The 20,000-nt window shown below is 25.7% G+C and overlaps 3 protein-coding genes across 7 annotated transcripts in view; 1 reads left to right on the top strand and 2 right to left on the bottom strand.

Annotated features, from left to right (window-relative positions):
* Positions 1–4,400, top strand: part of LOC127071063 (serine/threonine-protein kinase N) — a 72,027-nt gene extending 67,627 nt beyond the window's left edge. For 3 of the 5 annotated variants that reach the window (XM_051009901.1, XM_051009899.1, XM_051009903.1), the window contains 7 exons: positions 774–941; positions 1,750–2,067; positions 2,171–2,322; positions 2,409–2,628; positions 2,731–2,838; positions 2,932–3,072; positions 3,157–4,400. In XM_051009901.1, coding sequence (XP_050865858.1) covers positions 774–941; positions 1,750–2,067; positions 2,171–2,322; positions 2,409–2,628; positions 2,731–2,838; positions 2,932–3,072; positions 3,157–3,300 — 1,251 coding nt within the window. In that variant the 3' untranslated portion in view covers positions 3,301–4,400. The remainder of the gene's footprint in view (positions 1–773; positions 942–1,749; positions 2,068–2,170; positions 2,323–2,408; positions 2,629–2,730; positions 2,839–2,931; positions 3,073–3,156) is intronic. The other 2 variants (XM_051009900.1, XM_051009902.1) reach the window with 2 other exon arrangements.
* A 2,271-nt stretch (positions 4,401–6,671) lies between these two features.
* LOC127071088 (uncharacterized) lies at positions 6,672–8,193 on the bottom strand. The gene is made up of 4 exons (XM_051009971.1): positions 7,825–8,193; positions 7,666–7,747; positions 7,432–7,603; positions 6,672–7,305 (listed from the first exon to the last, which is right to left on the bottom strand). The coding sequence occupies exons 1-4, from the start codon at positions 7,846–7,848 to the stop codon at positions 7,029–7,031; spliced, it is 555 nt and encodes a 184-aa protein (XP_050865928.1). The 5' UTR covers positions 7,849–8,193; the 3' UTR covers positions 6,672–7,028.
* A 6,437-nt stretch (positions 8,194–14,630) lies between these two features.
* LOC127071148 (L-lactate dehydrogenase A-like 6A) overlaps positions 14,631–20,000 on the bottom strand; it is a 9,702-nt gene continuing 4,332 nt past the window's right edge. The window contains exons 2-6 of the mRNA XM_051010082.1: positions 18,981–19,098; positions 16,704–16,877; positions 16,353–16,526; positions 15,993–16,234; positions 14,631–14,807 (exon numbers count right to left, since the gene is read on the bottom strand). Coding sequence (XP_050866039.1) covers positions 14,631–14,807; positions 15,993–16,234; positions 16,353–16,526; positions 16,704–16,877; positions 18,981–19,098 — 885 coding nt within the window. The remainder of the gene's footprint in view (positions 14,808–15,992; positions 16,235–16,352; positions 16,527–16,703; positions 16,878–18,980; positions 19,099–20,000) is intronic.

Consider the following 20,000-nt stretch of genomic DNA (forward strand, 5'->3'; position numbering starts at 1 on the left):
ATAATCGAGATTATTATAGCTTCGCTTATAATTTATTTTAGAATATATTTTATATTATCTTGGTTTTAAATGCTGCAAAAAGATATATATATATATATATATATATATATATATATATATATATATATAGAGTTTTATATTTTCTATGAAAGGTAGTAGGTTATTGGTTTGGGATATTGGTTGTGGGTTTAGATTTCTATGAAAAGAAGTATATATAATAGGATTACTTGATTTTAACTTAATTATAGTTTAATATATTTGTATATATTATATAAGAGCACATATTTTGATAAAGCATGTTCTTATGTAAACACACTGTTTATCATATTTATCAAATTTATTGATAGAAAATTTTTGATTATTTATATGCTTCTTATTCAAAAACTAAAAATTTTGTAAATTCAAATATTTTGTTTATTTTCGTGACAATTTATAATTGTATTTTATGTAATATCTCACTTCTTTTTTTTCTTTTGATATTTATTTTTAGCTTCACATACTATTTTGGTAATATTGCTTTGTCTATAGTCACAAAAAAGTCAATTGTTGATCACTTTTGTTTTGTTAAGTGCAGCAGGACAAAAATCATTGAATTTATATTTCAAATATGTGTTTCGTCTAAAGTAAAAAATCTGCAGCTTGAAAATTTCCAAATGTTTCGTATATATCACGTCATTATATTGTTCATATACTTTCTATAATGTAGTATTCTTGATATAAAGCACCTAGCAATATTTAAATTGGCTTTTAGAGCTAAGCAGGTAGTAATGTAGTTACAGAGTGCATTAAGGGAGTTTGATTTCCTGCACAACGAGGAGAAAGGGGGGTCTCAGGGTGCAAATTTGAGGCCCCTTGTGACAGAGCCCCGTCCTGTGCTGATTGCACCACCCTCTCCACGCACACCCTCGCCCCAACCCGTGGTCGAGTTTCCTGAAGATGAGGTATATACCTCTAGTATGCAACATTACTTTACTTCTAAAACTTCAATATTTTCATATTAATACGATCATTTCATCTATAATAATTGGTTGAGTTTCATGTTGAAGTCATTATGATTTCTAAGCGAGAAACATGATTTTCTAAAGTACCTTTCCAAATCGTTGCAAGACTAACGATGATTTCATAACAAGCATTCTTTTACTTTGTTACTTTGTATAAATGTATTATCGCACGCGAATATCATGATCTATAAAAGAAAAAAAATCAATTCGACACCCAATAATTCCCGATACCTGCTCACAAGTATATTTTTAATTATTGCATGATTAATTTGCATGCTCAATTAACGCTACCTTTTATTTCTTTTATTATTCATTCATTTCTTATTTTCATCATATTATCATCACATTAAACTATAACATAATCAAGATCTATTTCGGCAGTGTCTGACTTTTGTGACATGAGAATGTTATGTATGTGTGTATACATTATCGTTAATTTATATGTAGACAATATTGCATATTATGTAATATAGCTTGATACGCTTAAATTTGTCATACTTGACGTACCCATGTTCATCATATTTTTACATATTTCGAGTTAATCATAAAAAATGAAAATGTAAATAACATACATGTTATAGTTAATGACATAACAATCACATTAATGACATTGATGACACTTGACAAGTTTTACCATTACTCTAAGAGTTTACTGTTAACTTTCATTAATCTTGTGTTATAAATAATAGAAGGTAAAGGTGAAATGTTATGTTTAACAAGAGTTTCATTAAAATTTATGCGATTACAGGTCGTCTATGAACTACCAGTTAGGCCTCTACAATATAGAGATAGTGCATATGAATCTAGAAGACATTCTCAGCTCACTGGCATGACTTTGGACAACTTCAGATTACTTTCTGTTCTTGGTCGAGGTCATTTTGGAAAAGTTATCTTATCGCAATACAGAAATACAGGAGAATATTTTGCTATAAAGGCGCTAAAGAAAGGAGATATTATAGCAAGAGATGAAGTGGAATCATTGCTTTCTGAAAAGAGAATATTCGAGGTTGCAAATGCTACGCGTCATCCATTCCTGGTTAATTTGTTCGCTTGTTTCCAAACTGAGGTATGAACTTTTTTATTTTATTTATTTATTTATTTATTTATTTTTTCAATATTATCTCATATCCTATAGTTATGAAATCTAAGAAGTAATTTCTATTCTATAGGCACACGTCTGTTTTGTAATGGAATATGCAGCAGGTGGTGATCTTATGATGCATATACACGCAGATGTTTTTGGTGAACCACGTGCTGTATTTTATTCAGCTTGCGTTGTTTTAGGATTGCAATATTTACACGAAAGTCGAATCATATATAGGTAAGTTAACAAAACAATATCCTTATTTATTAGCATGATAAAATTATTTAAATGGTTAATGGCATATAAATGAATCTCATTTCCAGAGATTTGAAATTAGATAATTTGTTGTTGGATACGGAAGGATATGTTAAAATAGCAGATTTTGGGCTTTGTAAAGAAGGTATGGGTTATGGTGACCGAACTGGAACATTTTGCGGAACTCCAGAATTTTTAGCACCAGAAGTTCTCACAGAGACTTCGTATACACGAGCTGTAGATTGGTGGGGTCTTGGAGTACTTATATTTGAGATGCTTGTTGGAGAGGTATATAACGATATATAAATTCTAATACGTATATACAAAATTTATTATTGACATTTCTACATATGATTATTTCTACATACTTTTTATCTATTTATTATTTAGTCTCCATTCCCTGGTGATGATGAAGAAGAAGTATTTGATTCGATAGTAAATGATGAAGTTCGTTATCCAAGATTCCTTTCTTTGGAAGCTATAGCTATAATGAGAAGGGTAGGATAATCGTTTGCAAAAACGACATTTGTAATATATATTATTTTCTAAATGATTTACTGTATAATTTAAAATTTATTTTATATATAATAGTTGCTCAGAAAGAATCCAGATAGAAGATTAGGTAGCAGCGAAAGAGATGCAGAGGATGTTAAAAAGCAAGCATTCTTTAGGCACATAGCATGGGATGATTTGTTATTAAGACGCGTGAAACCACCTTTTGTACCAGTAATTGTAAGTAATTTCTTTTATAGCTTTTTCATATTATATTTTATATAATTATATAGAGATACATTACTATATATTTTCTGTATATAGCATTCTGTGGAAGATGTTAGTAATTTTGATGAAGAATTTACATCGGAAAAGCCACAGCTCACTCCGCCTAAGGATCCCAGACCTCTCAGCGATATTGAACAAAGCTTTTTCAAAGATTTTACATACATGGCTGATTGGTGCTAACTATAGTAATATGCTATTTTATGTTCTTCCAGTAATAGTTCATCTTTATTTGTGCCCCATAATTCAAATAAAACTATGTTACATTACATCAAGGTACATAGGAGAAAGCAATCATACTGTTTATGGGAAGATCGATACATTGTGCTTTTTTACAATAATTATTTTGACTAGAAATCAAAACTTCATAAATTTATGATTTATCATTGAATCTCGGATTTTCATCTGAATTATCTAATAGATAAATATTTTATTTTGTGCCAGACATATATGTGTGGCTATAATATTCTATTTTGTTTGCATTGCCTAAGTTATTAAAATATAATCAATTATTTTGAAAACAGATATATGAAAAAATTATAGGATTCATAGTAAGACTTGTATTACATGCATATGTTAGTAAAAACATACGTCTAAAAAGAAAAAAAAAAAAAAAAGTAACTTTCAGAATACTATTGTCAACTATGATATAATGCAAGAGAGATGTAGATAAATATTATTAACACACGGATCATTTCTTTGCATGTGCATTTTTAATATAAAATTTCCTACTAAGTGCATGAGGATATAAGAAAGAATATTTTACATATAAAATCATATAAGTATACAACAGACATATTTAAGCACTGATCATTTACGATCACATTAAAATCACATTTAACATTTTTTGAAAGTAAGATGTGTCATTTAATTACACACTACATATTTTTCTTTTCGTTTTTTTTTGTTGTTTTTTTTTATTATTACTATTATTACTATTATTATTATTATTATTATTATTATTATTATTATTATTATTAATATTAATATAACATTTTTCATTTGCTTACAAATGACTATTTACTTTCAATCGTGGCATGGCGATATCCATGTGTGACAAAAGTTATCGTTACAATTGTAATATCAAAGATTTTTCTACATCGATGCAGTTAATTAAAAAAAAAAAAAAAAAAGAAAAAGAAAAAAAAAAGAAAAAAGAAGAAACAAAAAAATTCCCACAGTTGTTCATGCTCAAGTAATATTGAATGAAAACAACCGGAAATATGCACAAGATAAATTTTTGAATTGCAATTAATATTCAGTGCTTTAAATATAAAAAGAAAGTGGTATCTCACGTAGCTTACTATCGTTGTGATAGAAAGATGAATTTTAATATTTTTTGTTTATGTTAAAATTGACAGCATGATCTGACGGCAAATATTACTTTTGTCCGAAAAAAAATGTCACGTGTGTATTGTTTTATATAACCATATGCTCTATTTGCTCACAATTTATTATATTTTAGTTACATATACTCATGTTTAAGCACATGATAATGTATATGTATGTATTTCATACTTATGTGTTATGTCTTTTACGAAACTATCTTTCAAGGAATAGTAAAATGTATGATTGATAAGACCATGAGAAGTTAACTCTTTATATATTAAAAAAAAAAAGAAAAAAGAAAAAAAATAGAAAAAAAAAATAATAATAATTTCAAGTCCAACTTCTAGTATGTGTATCTTTGAATTATTGTTAATCTTTATTTTTTAATGTAAATTCTTTATATTTTTCAATTATAATTGAGAGATAAGTCTATTACATTTTAGTTTTGGGAGAAATTCGCGCCTTATTTTTAATATTTTTATATAACTTGTATCTCTTATGTCATATAAAATAATTTTATGGTATATGTCATATATCATTATGTTAATAATAAAATATTAATTTCACACATACGAATCTGCCATCTGTGGCATTTGAGAATTAATATTAATGATACTCTTTAAATTTGTCATACAAAACAGTATTTGTTTTATTATTGTATACTACGATTTTCAATATGTTGCGATAATATTACTTTTCTATTATAAGTTCATTTCTGATTCACGTTAAATTTTATTTTTTTATACACCTTTGATAAGGTATATTAGAATTGGACTTGACAAATCTAATATGCATTTTGTATTCGTACAAGATTGTTTAAATGAAATTTAAATATGATCATGCGATATCTAATGTTATTAATCATTTTGTTTTTTTTCACAATGTTTAAACATTATATATATATATTAATTAAAAATTAATCTATATCATTATTATTTTATATGAAACATGATTTTATGATACAGAATTCTGTGATATACTTCAAGATTAAACATACTTACTTTGAAACATTCTCACAGTGTAAATTTTGACATTTAAAATTGATCTTGTAACTATGATTTTTATAAAACAACAATAACAACAAAAAAAGAACAAAGTAAAAAAAAAACATTCGGAGAGATTTGTAGCAATATATAAAAAGAAATAATATAACCGAATGACATGTGATAGTTTCGAGTTTTATCTCGAATTTTAGATGCCTTACTGCTCTAATAAAATAATAACTTGGTATCTATTTTATAAAGAAGTCTTGTAAATTATAATCAAACCCTGTTTGTAAGGAGGTGTTCATATCGAAACTGTTGATGTGCCTGCTGTTGTATAATTCCAAAAAATCTATGCTCCAGCAATATAATATTTGTAACACCAGCAGAACAAAATCACAGAGTCAGTAATATTATATAAAAAACATTATTTCAAATTGGAAGCTTTCAATTATAATCATGAAAAAGTAAGTATTAAAATAGCGCAAAAGATCATCACAAGGTTTTTACAATATAAGTGCCATGAGCCTAATAATGCATATTGATATATGTAACAATACGATCAGAATGAAAATTCAGAAGTATGAAAACATTTTTAAATCAAAAAAAGATTAAAAAATATATGTAATTCATCGTACTCCATTGTACTCCATCATATTTATACATACATGCATACATATATATATGAGACATACAGACATTTTACTTTGCAGATTTGTACTATGTAATCTTGTTTATTTTTTTTAACTGCCAAAGTAAATAATTTTTACCACAATAAGTTTTCTGCATAATAAAAAGATTTGTTTTTTTTTGTCTATGATTACTATGATTCATGATCGACAAATGAAACATTAATTAAAATGTACTATAAATGTGAAACAAATATTTTAATTTCTATATTTTTTAAACGGTATGCAAACAAAATTATATTATTTGCATATTATTTCAAAAATATTGTTTGGAAAATGTACATAATACATTTATATGTTACAGCCATGTAGATAAATTTCGACTCATGAATGAAATGTTTTCAATAGTATATGAGTTTCGGGGTATCCATTTTTATATATAAATATATAAGTACATAGTGCTACTAAGGTATGAAGTAGTAATTTTTTAATTAATACGTTTGCTATAATTTATCATTATGCGTTATAACAGATAAGAATGTGGTATGTGCCTCGTATTTTGTAGAATTTAGAATGTCATAGATAACTGTTATCATAAAATAAGACACATATAAAGATTTCTAAAAATTTATTTATTTGATACATATATTTACAATGGCAGCTTATTACATATCACCATAAGTAAATTACGTAACTCTTAGTGATATTCTCTTTAAATTTATGATCTTATATATACATATAAGCATTACATGATTCAAGAATAAATTTTTGAAGAATGTATTTCTCTTGTTTTTTTTATTAATATACATGTATATATACACACACCTTTACGTATAAGTTTTTATATAAATTTGTTATTTATATAAATTTGTTTTTATATAAATTTCAAGTATTTAAACAAATTTATTTTCTCTCATTATATATTTATATTTATATATTTAGAAATTTGAAAATATTTTAGTAGTTTAAATTATATTTCTATTATAGATATTGTTTCGGAATTCGTTTTCTCATTTTCACTTTCGATAGTATCTGTCGATTGAAAATTACTATTTTCAGTATTTATAGATTTGGCTAATTCGTATAAATTAGATGTATTTTTCTTGATATTTCTTTCTAGCAATATTTTTTTATCTTCTTTTTCTTTTAATTGTTTTCTTATTTCAGGCGATAGAGGTTTTATAAGACCTGCACTGGCTCTATAAAAGACGCTAGTGCTGTCAGCAGATTTAAATACAAATATTAATCTGAAATCATATAATTTTGTTACTTGATATAAATGTATATTTATTTTATTGTTACGTAAAATCTAAATTTATAATTTGCTTTATATATTTGGATAAAATTAGAAAAAAAAATATTTGTATTCTTACCGATCAGTTTCAAGTACCTTCTGTAATTTTTCAATAAAGTCTATAGTGATTGGAAATGATATGAGCCATGGTACGTAAATTTCAAGATTCGAATTCTTATTTTTCTTTGTTTCTAAATAAAGTAAATCCAATTCCGCATTATATTTATAGTTAACGTGCCAAAATCTTTTATCTGTAAACATACATTTGTATTAAGATATTTCATAAAATTAATAATCATATATTTATTTTTACCTTCGCATAATTGCATATATATATAAAATGTATTTGAAATTTTTACAGGATCGTTACAACCTAATTTTTCAATATAATAAAACTGAAATAAAAATAAAGAAAATATTAAGTATTTATACAGAAATATATATGTAATCCTATTACTAGAAATGAACTTACACTAGGATGGCATATATCGTACATGTTTACAATATTTATTTTTTTAACGTTATTCAAGAGAGACAATGTATATGTGCGTATATATCTATATATATACAAATTATTGTTTATTTATAAGATTTTGTGACATTTTATTATTATTTGATTTAAGAATCACCATCAATGTATAGAACATAATAAATTTAATAACCTCTATGATATACTGACTAATTATAGACACAAAAATAAATATAAATCACTATATATACTGATCAGAACAGATTAAACTATCAAATTGATATAATGAAATATCATTATATACAAAATATTTAAATTTAAATGTTTTATAATTTTTAGTAAACTTGTTTGTTCTCGTAAATGTTTTGGTAAACCTAAATGTATGGTTGGTCAAAAACATACTATTGTGTTTTTATCATCGTACTTTCAAAGTTTGTTAATAGATTACGCTTCGATCAGTTTCATTGAAGGTATTACTTTTGTAATTCAGAGCAAGACGTAGAAATATATACCTACAGATGTTAATATAAATAATTTATTGTGTGATATATCTAACAAATTCCTTCGGTCGATAAAGCAGAAATCTACCTATACATATATCGATTTACAGTAATATGTAAACGAGATATTTTTATTTTTATTTACATTTGCCACTACTACGTACTCACACATTTAACATTTATAAATCTTATTTATTCAATCGTAATTTATTCGTTCAAAATAATATCAAAGCTACAGAAATGATATCTCCTCAATTCGTTTTTTTTTTTAATGAGGTATAAAAAATATACTATTCTATTTAATCATTTTGATATTTCATAACAATAATGTTAAAAAAGAAACAATTTTTATATCATTGTACTCACTTTTTCGAACGATACAACTTCGTTCTAAGATATATGTATTTTTGTACGATTAAACACAATGCTTATTTTATTTAGCTTGAGAAATATTATACATTGATGATTTCTGAAATGAAATAATTTGTCTATAATATTCAATATAAAATTGCATATTCAATTACTTACAAATTTTGAAATGTTTCATATAGAATATAATCTTTCAAAATGTAAATGATTTAGAGCCTAATTAATTTATCAATTTAAATACACGTTCGTACGAGATCGTTTGTACTGTAAAACGAGAAAGAAAGAAAGCAAGAAAGAAAAAAGAAGAAGAAGAAGAAGAAGAAAGTAAAAAGAAGAAAAAAGAAGAAAGAAGAAGAAGAAGAAGAAGAAGAAAGTGAAAAGAAGAAAAAAGAAGAAAGAAGAAGAAGAAGAAAAGAGATAAAATTAAAATGAAATTTGACTACAAATTTATGAAAAAAATTGCAGAATCTTTTATGCACCCAAAACATTATTTTTCGAAGTGTGACTTATTTAGGACATTAATTCATTCATCCATGATTGTTTGCAGTGAAAAATGAGAAAGAAAGAATGAAAGAAAAAGAAGGAGAAGAAGAAGAAGAAGGAAAAGAAAGTAAAAAAAAAAAGAAAAAAAACGAAAAAAGAAGAAGAAAAAGAAAAGAGATAAGATTAAAATGAAATTAGATTACAAATTTATGAAAAAAATTGCAAAATCTTTTATGCAACCGAAACAATATCTTTCGAACTGCGACTTATCTAGGACATTAATTAATTCATCCAGAATCGTTTGCACTGAAAAATGCGAAAGAAAGAATGAAAGAAAAAGAAGGAGAAGAAGAAGAAGAAAAAGAAGAAGAAGAAAGTAAAAAAAAAGAAAGAGAAAGAAGAAGAAGAAGAAAAGAAAAAAAAAATTAACGTTACTCGGTATTATGCAACTAGATTTATAAGGTCCATGCATAGAATGGGTAAAAGGTATGGTCGCGCGAGTCGCATATAAATTGCAGTGTGGTCGCGCGTCATCGAGATAATACAGAAAAATGGCTTTCGCCATTGGATGAAGTCGTTGCTCTCTCTCTCTCTCTCTCTCTCTCTCTCTCTCTCTCTCTCTCTCTTTTCTCTCTTCTCTCCTCTCTTTCTTTCTCTGGCGTCGGCGTGTTCTTAACCAAACGGAACATCCATCGCGTTTTACCTTTCTTCCTTGCGCGAGTTTGTCGCCGGGTTTCTCTTCCTCGAACATTGATGGTAGGGGAGAAGTTAGTGGGGGGTGGGAAAGAGGTTGGAAGGGAGGAGGGTGGAAACATTCGTTAAAGGAGATAACGAATCTCCAGTGAATCGTCCGTAGCTTCTGCCTCAGGATTATTTATTCGGTTGATCATTAAACGTTCGTTCGTATTTATATCGTATAAGATCTAATATCTGCATTGAAATTGTAAGTGATCTATGATCTATGTTATATTGGATTGGTTAATAAGTAATGCGTTTTAAATTTAAAGCGGAGTATGTTAATATAGATAAAATATATTGTATATGATACTGTGCATTGTAGTATATAGTATTCATTTTGAAAATATAATAATTGTATTATGAATATAATGTAATAAATATATAATATAAATGAGAACATAATAAAAGGTATAGAAATGATAGTTACGTTTCATGGCTAATTGAGTTATGCAGGATTTTTTTGTATAATGATTTTGTCCGTTTTATTAATCTTTTTTTTATTTTGTATAAATTTTATTTAACTTGTTTTATTTTTTATGTAACTAGTTTGTATACTTTGTATATAACTGTATAAACAACGGTATAATTAGTATAATATTATATATTAATGTAGTATCGATATAGTAGATCATAGTATAATATTATTGGGTTAATTTATAAATTATGAATTTGTAATATTTCGTATTTAAATAAAGCAACAACAATTATTGAATAAATATTAGTACAAAGAAAATAATATAATATAGATTTTTCATATAATAAAAAATGAAATATTGTGTTATATATTGTTACATATTTAAATGTAATGTATTGAAAATTTTACAATTATAATTCTATCATTAGAATTTTATTGAAATTTCAAAAATTTCACTTTAGAGATGATTACATATATATATTTGAGATATGAATATTTCAAATTTTTTAATGAAAATCTTTCATTTAACGTAGTCTAAATAAATAATTAAAATAGTAATTTATATATTATATATTTATATATATAATTAGAATAGTATATATATATAATTATAATTACTTATTTATAATTAAAATTGTATATTGTATAATCAATCAGTATTCATCGATAGAATATCTACGCGAAAAAATATCCTGTCCGTATCGACTTCTATTTTATTAAATATTCAAAATGTATATCGTCGAGCTTCGTACAGTAATAAAATCTTTGTTTACTGTAACGTCAAAAACTCTTTTAATATATACAATGAACGTATAGATTGGTAGCTTGCATAATAAAATTATTGGTTCACACTTTTTATCAAATAATTTCACGAGATAGCCGTATTTCGATTTAAGAACTTCGATTTATTCTACTATCTCATTCGCGATACGAATCTTTAATATCATAGTTTCTTGTTTCAATTATTTTTGATGTTTGATTTTTTTCCATGAGAATATTTAAAATTCAAAATGTACGTCACCCGATTGGCTTCATTAGGAGAAATTTTACAGCGCGTAGATAGTAGAATATGCGGTCAAATTACATTTGATCTACTGCTAAATATTCGATGCACCCGATGCAATTCAGATGCACTTATACAAAAATTTTATCATTGCATGATGTATCAAAGACTTTATTACTTGGCGATACGTATTCTGAATATTTGATAAAATGAAAATCGTTTCTCAAAGAAACGAAGAGATTCTGTGAACCAAACGAAAGAAATTTTAAAAGCTATAAGACAAATAAAAATGAAAAAGTTGTATTTTTAAATTTTCATAGAAATATCGAATGGATATCGATTATTTTATAGAATTATCATAGAAGTATCAATATTTGAGATATCTATAACTTACATACTATTTCTTACGGTATTATAATTTGTGAAATGCTATCGATTATATTGATATCTAATCGCTACATACATGCATCCATACATACATACATACATACATTCATTCATACATACATACATACATACATTCATACATACATACATTCATACATACATTCATACATACATACATTCATACATACATACATACATACATACATACATACATACATACATATATACATACATACATACATACATACATATATACATACATACATACATACTTACTTACATTCATACATACATATGTACGTACATACATACATAAATACAGAATATGAAATAAAAATATAAAAAGATAACGAAAAGAAATAAAATTTGATGATGTCTGTCGTATAAGAAAACCAGGTCACAAGAAGAGCAACAAGAAAAAAGAGAAAAAGAGAGAGGGAGAAAGAAAAAGAGAGATAAATAGAGAGAGAGAGAGAGAGAGAGAGAGAGAAAGTCTTCCTGTGTTATAGCCAAACGAAACCCATCGGAATACGAATGAAGAAAGAGAAAAAGTTCGGAGGAAGGTTAAAGGAGCATTAAAAGCATTGGCCAACCGCTTGGCACCTTTTTCTTTCTCCTTCTCATCCCTCTTTATATCCTCCTTTCATCCTTCTTTCCTCCTCTTTTCCTTGCACTCTTGCAAACTCGTGAAGACTCATCGTTGTCGGTTGTCATTCCTTTTAGTATCCAACTTTAGCATTCTGTCTCACTCTCTCACTCTCTCTCTCTCTTATATTGGAAGTATATACTCGTATATTCGATCAGGAGGTGGACCGATAAAGCAATTGCATTTGCATAAGCAAAGCTGATTTGACTTTGAAATGCGCGCGAACTAATTGAGTTCTCTCTCTCTCTCTCTCTCTCTCTTTTTCTTTTAGTTACTAACGGATGACTCGCGAGCGCATATATGTGGCCCTTCTCTCGTATATCGAGGGCACTTTATTAAATAAGCAATCGGTGAGTCGTCCTCTCGAGATATCGACTGGATTGCGTTCTCTACACGCCCTTCGTCGAACCTGGCCTTGTGTGGCAAAGACAGAAATATATGTGTGTGTGTGTGTGTGTGTGTATGTATATATGTATGTATGTATATGTATGTATATGGACGAGTATTGCTAACGAATTGCCCTATCCGTGGCTTGCTAACAGCGCTAAAACCAACCTTCTTTGTACTTTTAATGGCGATCGTTTTATCATTCGGCGACTCAATCTTACCAACGAGCTACCTATAACACGAATCAATTAATTATTATTGCTTGGTATTAATCTTTACGAATCGAGCTAATATATTTGATACGTTTAGAAAATATTATTGTTTTCTTTTCTTTTTTCTTGTTTCCTTTTTTTTTGTTTTTAATTTTATTACGATTTTATCTTCAATGGTTATATTAAATTAGATTTATTTGATTTATTAGATGTTTATGTATTCATTGAATTTTTATTGATTGTTTATTGGTTCTTTTTTTGAGCGATGTAAAAGAAAAATGAAAAGAAATGTCCGAATCAAGTATAGTATTACTATAAAAAATATAAAATGTAAAATATTATTCGATCGGAGAGGATATTGTTACAAATGTGTTGTTATTTGTATTTGTTTTGTCAGTATCTTGTAAAATATATATAAATATCTTGGTCATTGTAAATAATTAAATTTGTTAATTGCGTTTGAATTGTGTCGCTTATATTAAGTACTGATATTTTATTAAAAATATTGATCGTTTATTTAATAAAAGTTTATAATTATTAAACGTTTACAAATATTGAATTAAATAAATAAAAAGTGTACATTATTATAGAAGTATAGAAATATCGAATTGGAAATTAGTTAATTTTTTTATTTGGTCAGTATTTTGTAAAATATATGAATGAATATGAATATTTTTGTCAGTGTAAAAAATTAAGTATTTAGATCGCATTACTTATATTATATATTGATATTTTATTATATTATATACCGATCGCGGAATTATTAAAAATATTTATTAAATATTTACAAATATTAATCTGAATAAATAATAGTCATACATTATTATAGAAGTATACAATTATTGAAATAGATGATTTTTTACTTCAGTTTATTAAAAGTCGATTTATTAGGATTTTACATATATCAACTACTTATCTATTGGTATGTTTTTTTACAAATTATTAAAACTAATATCTCAAGGATAATATTATTAAAGTGTACGATTTTTTAATTAGAAATGATTTTTTAATTTCTCCAAAATCGATTTATTAAAATTTTACATTGATCGATTACATTGTCAATCGATACGTTATTTCTTTTCTTAAAGACTATCAAAACTAAATGTCTCAAGGACAATATCGCAAAAGTATACAATTATTATGTTATAATAGAAAGGATTTTTCATTCCAATTTTTTCAAAATCGATTCATTAATACATAAAAATTTATACTTAAGCTATATTTTTTTCGATATTTATTTTATAATAGATATATTTTGTTTAAATATACACCTTTGTTAGTGTCATGTTACAGTTTTTTTTTTTAATATTTCATATCATTCAAATTTATATTAAATTTATTTTGCATTAAAAATTTATATCGAAAATATTTTATACAAATCATAATATATAATTGTAATCTTTTAAAAATGTTTTCTGTATAATTAATTCCTTTTTTTTTTTTGCAAAATAAACGGTTACCTCAGGGACACCTGAGGTTTTATGGATTATGGAAATAAATAATTATTGAATTAAGAAGGATTTTTTTCCTTGACAATTTTTCCAAAATTAATTCATTGGAATTTTAATATTCATTGATGGATTATCAATAATATAATAAACATGTTTTTCTAGATAATATGAAAAATAATGTCTTAAATATAGTATTATAGAAATATATAACTATTGAATTAAAAAAGATTTTCCATAGTTGATTTTTGCATCTCATAGATCTTACGACACGAATTTTCCATCAATTCCTGTTCTTCTTTTGTATAGAGGAATCTAACGAGAGATTGCACACCATTACGACCGATTATACAAGGTAAGGACATATAAACATCCTTGTCTAAGCCATGACGACAACCCTAAAATTGTAATGATTTCATAAGTGATACTGTAAATTCAATATTTTTTATTATCTAATTATGATATATAAATATATATACATGTATATATATTATATTTTATATATATATATTAAAGTTTTTGTATATATATTATATATATATTTTATTATTTAATTATGATTTATTATCTAATTATTATTGGTCAATAAATAATGATCAAGATTTTAGATATTTTATATCTACATAAAAAATATTAGTATTGTTAAACGAACATGTATAATCTAATAGTATAATATTGGATTAATTAAACGATATTAATGTATTATAATATTAAAAATTTTATATAAAGATTACTATTTATATGGTTAATATTTTTCAACTTTTAATTAATATTTTATTTTATTAATAGTCAATTTTATTATAATTAAATAACAGTTATATGTAATATAAGTGACGCGATTGTGATGTGTAAAAAATAGTTTTTGTTTTTAAATAAACAACATTAGTATTAACACTAGTACTATCAGGTATTATTTAATTGTCCAATAATTGAAATATTTCGAAATTTTTTGATATTTTACATTCAAATAAATAATACTAGAAAGGTGCAACTTAATAATATATTATTTGATTGGCCAATAATCAATATATGTTGAAATTGTTCATATTTTATATTTAAATAAACAACATTGGTATTCTCAGGCTTAACTCAATATTATTAATTATTTGATTGGCCAATATTTGAAATTCATCGGAAATTTCTAATATTTTAAATAAACATCACTAAAACTATTAAACATAAATCAATAATACAGTTAAGTCAATATAATTAATATAATTATTTGACAATTATTAACTATAATTATAAGATATAATTATTTGCCATGTATTAATAATATAATTAATTAAATCAATTAATTATATATTTATTATATCTACATAAATTTTTAAGAGTTTACGTGTTAATGTAATTAGACTCAATCAAATAATATAATATTGGATTGATCAATAATCCGATTAAATTAAATTAATACATGAATAATATATATATATATATATATATATATATAAAACAATAACATGTAAATAAACAGTATCAATATACCAACAATAATATAGTATTGAATTGATCAATACATTTAAGTAAAACAATACTAATGTTGTTTATTCATTATCTATCCCCCTAAGGTATTAATAATTAACCTTAAGATAGGTCGACACTGTAACACAGATACACGTGTTCCTCACAATAGCATCAACGATCTCACTAACGCAGATTCCAACTGCCCAGTTGCAATAACCTTTCCCAGAGATGATGTCGCTATCAGCGTCAATAACTTTAATATGCAATTCGTTCCAAGCTTCAGGATCAGTCTTGGTACCAATCTCTTTGTTGATATCCTTCAGTTTCATGCCCATTACTCCAACAGCGGACCAAATCGGTACTGTAGAACATAACGAAGAAATAGTATGATAAATCGGCGAAATATATTTCCAACATCAACACGATCTGAACAACGAAATTAACGAAGAAAAAAGGCGTAACGTTTCATTACTTATTACCAGATGACGATCCATTTTCTCCTATGATCGAAGCTTGAATCGAACTAGCAGCTACTCCCAATTTGTTAGCTATGAAATATTGAAATCTACAGCTGTCCAAGAACGTTCCCAATCCAATGACACGATTCGGAGGGAAACCAGAAAGTTTCATAGCCACGTTGGACAATATGTCGACTGTACGAAAGAGAAAAAAAAAAAAGAAAAAAGAAAAAGAAAAAGAAAAAGAAAAAGAAAATGTTCTTAACGATAATTGTATAATCGTAAATAGTTGTTGATGTGTTAAAAAAAAAAAAAAAAATAATAAAAAGGAAAGAAGGAAAGAAAAATGATTTAATGAAAATTGAAATTAACCTGGATTGGTGACGATCACCAAGACACTGTTAGGCGCGTATTTGCTTACGTTAGGTACTACCACTTTGAAGGTACTTAAATTGCTCTCGAGTAGTTCTGCGGGATCTTGATTCGCTTGCGATTTATCGCCCAATGTGATCACGCATACCGCGGCGTTTCTCGCCGAGGCATAATCTAACAAAAGATAACGTTATGGCTTATAGTGCGAGTTGGGAAAAAGGAATAATTGGATTGACGATTATGAGATGATGAAGATGTTGAGAAATTCAATGGATTTATTATTTCTACGACGAGGAAACGTCATACTATCTAAGATAATCATATCTCTTTTATTATCTAGTTGGGAAAGAAGAAAAAATTTCCTAACAACTTGCTAATAATTTCGTAGGCCTATATGTAATAGGATAATTTTTATATGTAATAGATTATTATAAGAGAGAAATTACTTGTTAATTTGACACATGTTCGTATATTGAAAATTTACTATCGAATGATATAACAGTCGATGCAATGTCGAACGAAAGATAATCTTCTTGCGTGAAAGTAAAATTTATTCGAAAAATAATAAAACGAAAAAAAAGAAAATGGATCATTGTTTATTTCAATTTGATATAAATATCTGTGGTATCGATGTTTTTCTTTATGTAAAAATTTTTTTTTCTTTTTTAAAGTAATTTAGATAAATTATCGAGTCAATATTGTTTATTTTATAATAATCACGAAATTAATACTTTCATTGTTTATTGACTTTCTTTAATCCATTTGTTTTTTCGTATCTATAAAAATGTTATACAATGTGAAATTTATGATATTAATTAATATTGTAAATATAAACGAATCGATTATTTAAGTACGAATTTAGTTAATAAGAAAATGATTATAAAAAATCGAATTATAATACGTAATTAAAATAAAAATTGTTCTTTAATTTCATAGTTATCAACCAAAGTTTCTCTAACATTATTAGAAAATAAACATTAGAAAACCATATACTAGTTAGTGAATGACTAAAATTAATCAATCACTATTAAAAAATCTTTTTGAATAAGAAAATGATTATAAAAATTCTGTTAAACGATTAATTAAATTATTAATATAATAATCCTTTTATAAATTCATAGCAATCTCTCTTAAAATTATTCTAATATTATTAGAAATTAATTATTTAGATTAACATCAGAAAAACAATGTATATCAGATCTTAATTAATTACCTATTAAGAATTTAATTAAGAAGAAAATTATTTTATGAACTCTGTTGAATAATTAGTTAGGTCATTAAAATAATAATCATTTTTTGATTACATAACAATCTCTCTCTCTCTCTCTCTCTCTCTCTCTCTCTCTCTCTCTCTCTCTCTCTATCTCAAAGTTATTATAACATTATCAGAAAATAGTCATTATGTTTAGTCATCTTTATTATATTATCGAAATAATCACAAATTAATTAAAAAGAAACTAACAAAATAAAACGATAAATTTTGTTAAGTTTTGATAAATGATTGTAGTTCCTAATCCTTTTTCGAATTCATAAAATTATTCTTATATTATCAAAAAATAATAATTCAGTTTGATACCTGATAAGGATACATTTGTTAATAAATGTAAAATTTTAATTAATAATTAATTACATTTGATGAAAAATAAGAAGAAAAAAAAGTAATTCAAGATCTTTTCATATGATAATTACTTACATATGAAAATAATAGCAATCTCTTTCAAAATTATTCTAACACTATTAGAAAATAATGATATCGTTTAACTCTCAGACGATTATACGCTATTCAAGTTAATCATCAAGTTCCAATTAAATACTGACAAAAAATGTTTTTACATTTAATTAATCGCATCATCGGAATCTTTCACATCAAAATCTTACTTTGGATTCATAAAGTGATTCTAATATTATCAGAAAGTATCAATTTAATTTACTATCAGATAAAGATAAATATATCAATAATTCTGACAGCATAATGAACAACTTAATTAAGGATTTAATGACAAAAAGAAAAAAAGAAAGATAGCTATCCCTTTGAAAGTTATTCTAAGATTAACAGAGAACAACATAGCGATTAAATATAATACATAAATATAGTGTAATAAAATAAAAATATAATATAATATAATATAACAAAACAGAAATAAAAATAAAATATAAATATAACATAAAATGAAAGAATGAAATAAAATATATGATATATACAAATAAAAATAAAATAAATACATAAATATGTATGAAGTATTGGATAATTAGAAAAAAAAAAAAAAAATTAAGTACCTTTACTTCCGAAGACCTTCGGATTGCCTAGAAAAGCAGCACCCTGTCCAATATCTTCTGCTTCCGCTTTGGCAAGATCGTCATTTGTATCTATGAAGACCAGTTCTGAGGCAAGACGCTGAAGCAAACCGATAGATAGAGGGAGAGAGAAAGAAGTGATTCTAAAAGGAGCTAGTGAAAATAAGTGGAGACAGGTGAGAGTAATTAATACTATCCTTGTCTTCTCTATACGGATGCTGATAGTTATTAGTGCTAATGGCGAAGGAGCAACCTTGTTATAAAGTACGTAGGGCGAATCGTTACGCAATCGAGCGCATCAAGCCCTCACGGGAATCGCATTAAGTTTCCACGTGCTAGCGATCGATCGTCATTCTGGACAGCAGCAGGCGATTTCCTAATGCGTACGATCGTTAGAGCTTGATCAGCTTATTTTTTTTTTAATTTCTTTTATTTCTTTTTATTTTTTTCGAGCACACCTTTTTGTAATATAAAACTTTGTCTGTTTGCTCGTCGACGCCCTGTCTTATGTACGATCCCTCATTTTTGAATAATTATGCTATTCCTCTCTCTCTCTCTCTCTCTCTCTCTCTAGTTATTATTTAGGTATATTGAAAAGTTTTGTCCATTTTTATGTATACATTTTTTTATATCCTTTTTTAATATTCAATTAATAATATTATTTTTGTTAATACTAATGAATTCTTTTTGTTTCTTTTTTTTTTGTACGCTTTCGATTTTAAATTTTGAATTTATTCTTGAATAATTGTGATGACTTCTCTCTTTCTCTCTCTTTTTTTTTTTGTTATTCTTTTTCATTATTATTTAGGCATGTTGAAAAGTTTTATTTGTTTCTATGTATATATTTATTTTTGTACGTCGTTTTTTAATATTCAATTAATGATATTATTTTCTTAGATATTAACGAATTCTTTTTTTGATGTTTTCAATTTTTAATGTAATTTAATAAAAGAATTGGAAAATGTTTGAATTTATTTTTCAATAATTATATTATGACTTCTC

The sequence above is a fragment of the Vespula vulgaris genome, chromosome 20 (genome assembly GCF_905475345.1).
Source record: "Vespula vulgaris chromosome 20, iyVesVulg1.1, whole genome shotgun sequence".
Taxonomy (NCBI): Eukaryota; Metazoa; Arthropoda; class Insecta; order Hymenoptera; family Vespidae; genus Vespula; species Vespula vulgaris.

Bases quoted from the DNA above. Each gene is read 5' to 3' on its own strand.
- LOC127071088 (XM_051009971.1), bottom strand. From the start codon at position 7,848: ATGTACGATATATGCCATCCTAGT. The intron at 7,748-7,824 runs GTAAGTTCATTT...TTTTTATTTCAG, and splicing joins ACGATATATGCCATCCTAGT to TTTTATTATATTGAAAAATT. The intron at 7,306-7,431 runs GTAAGAATACAA...ATATGATTTCAG, and splicing joins AAGGTACTTGAAACTGATCG to ATTAATATTTGTATTTAAAT.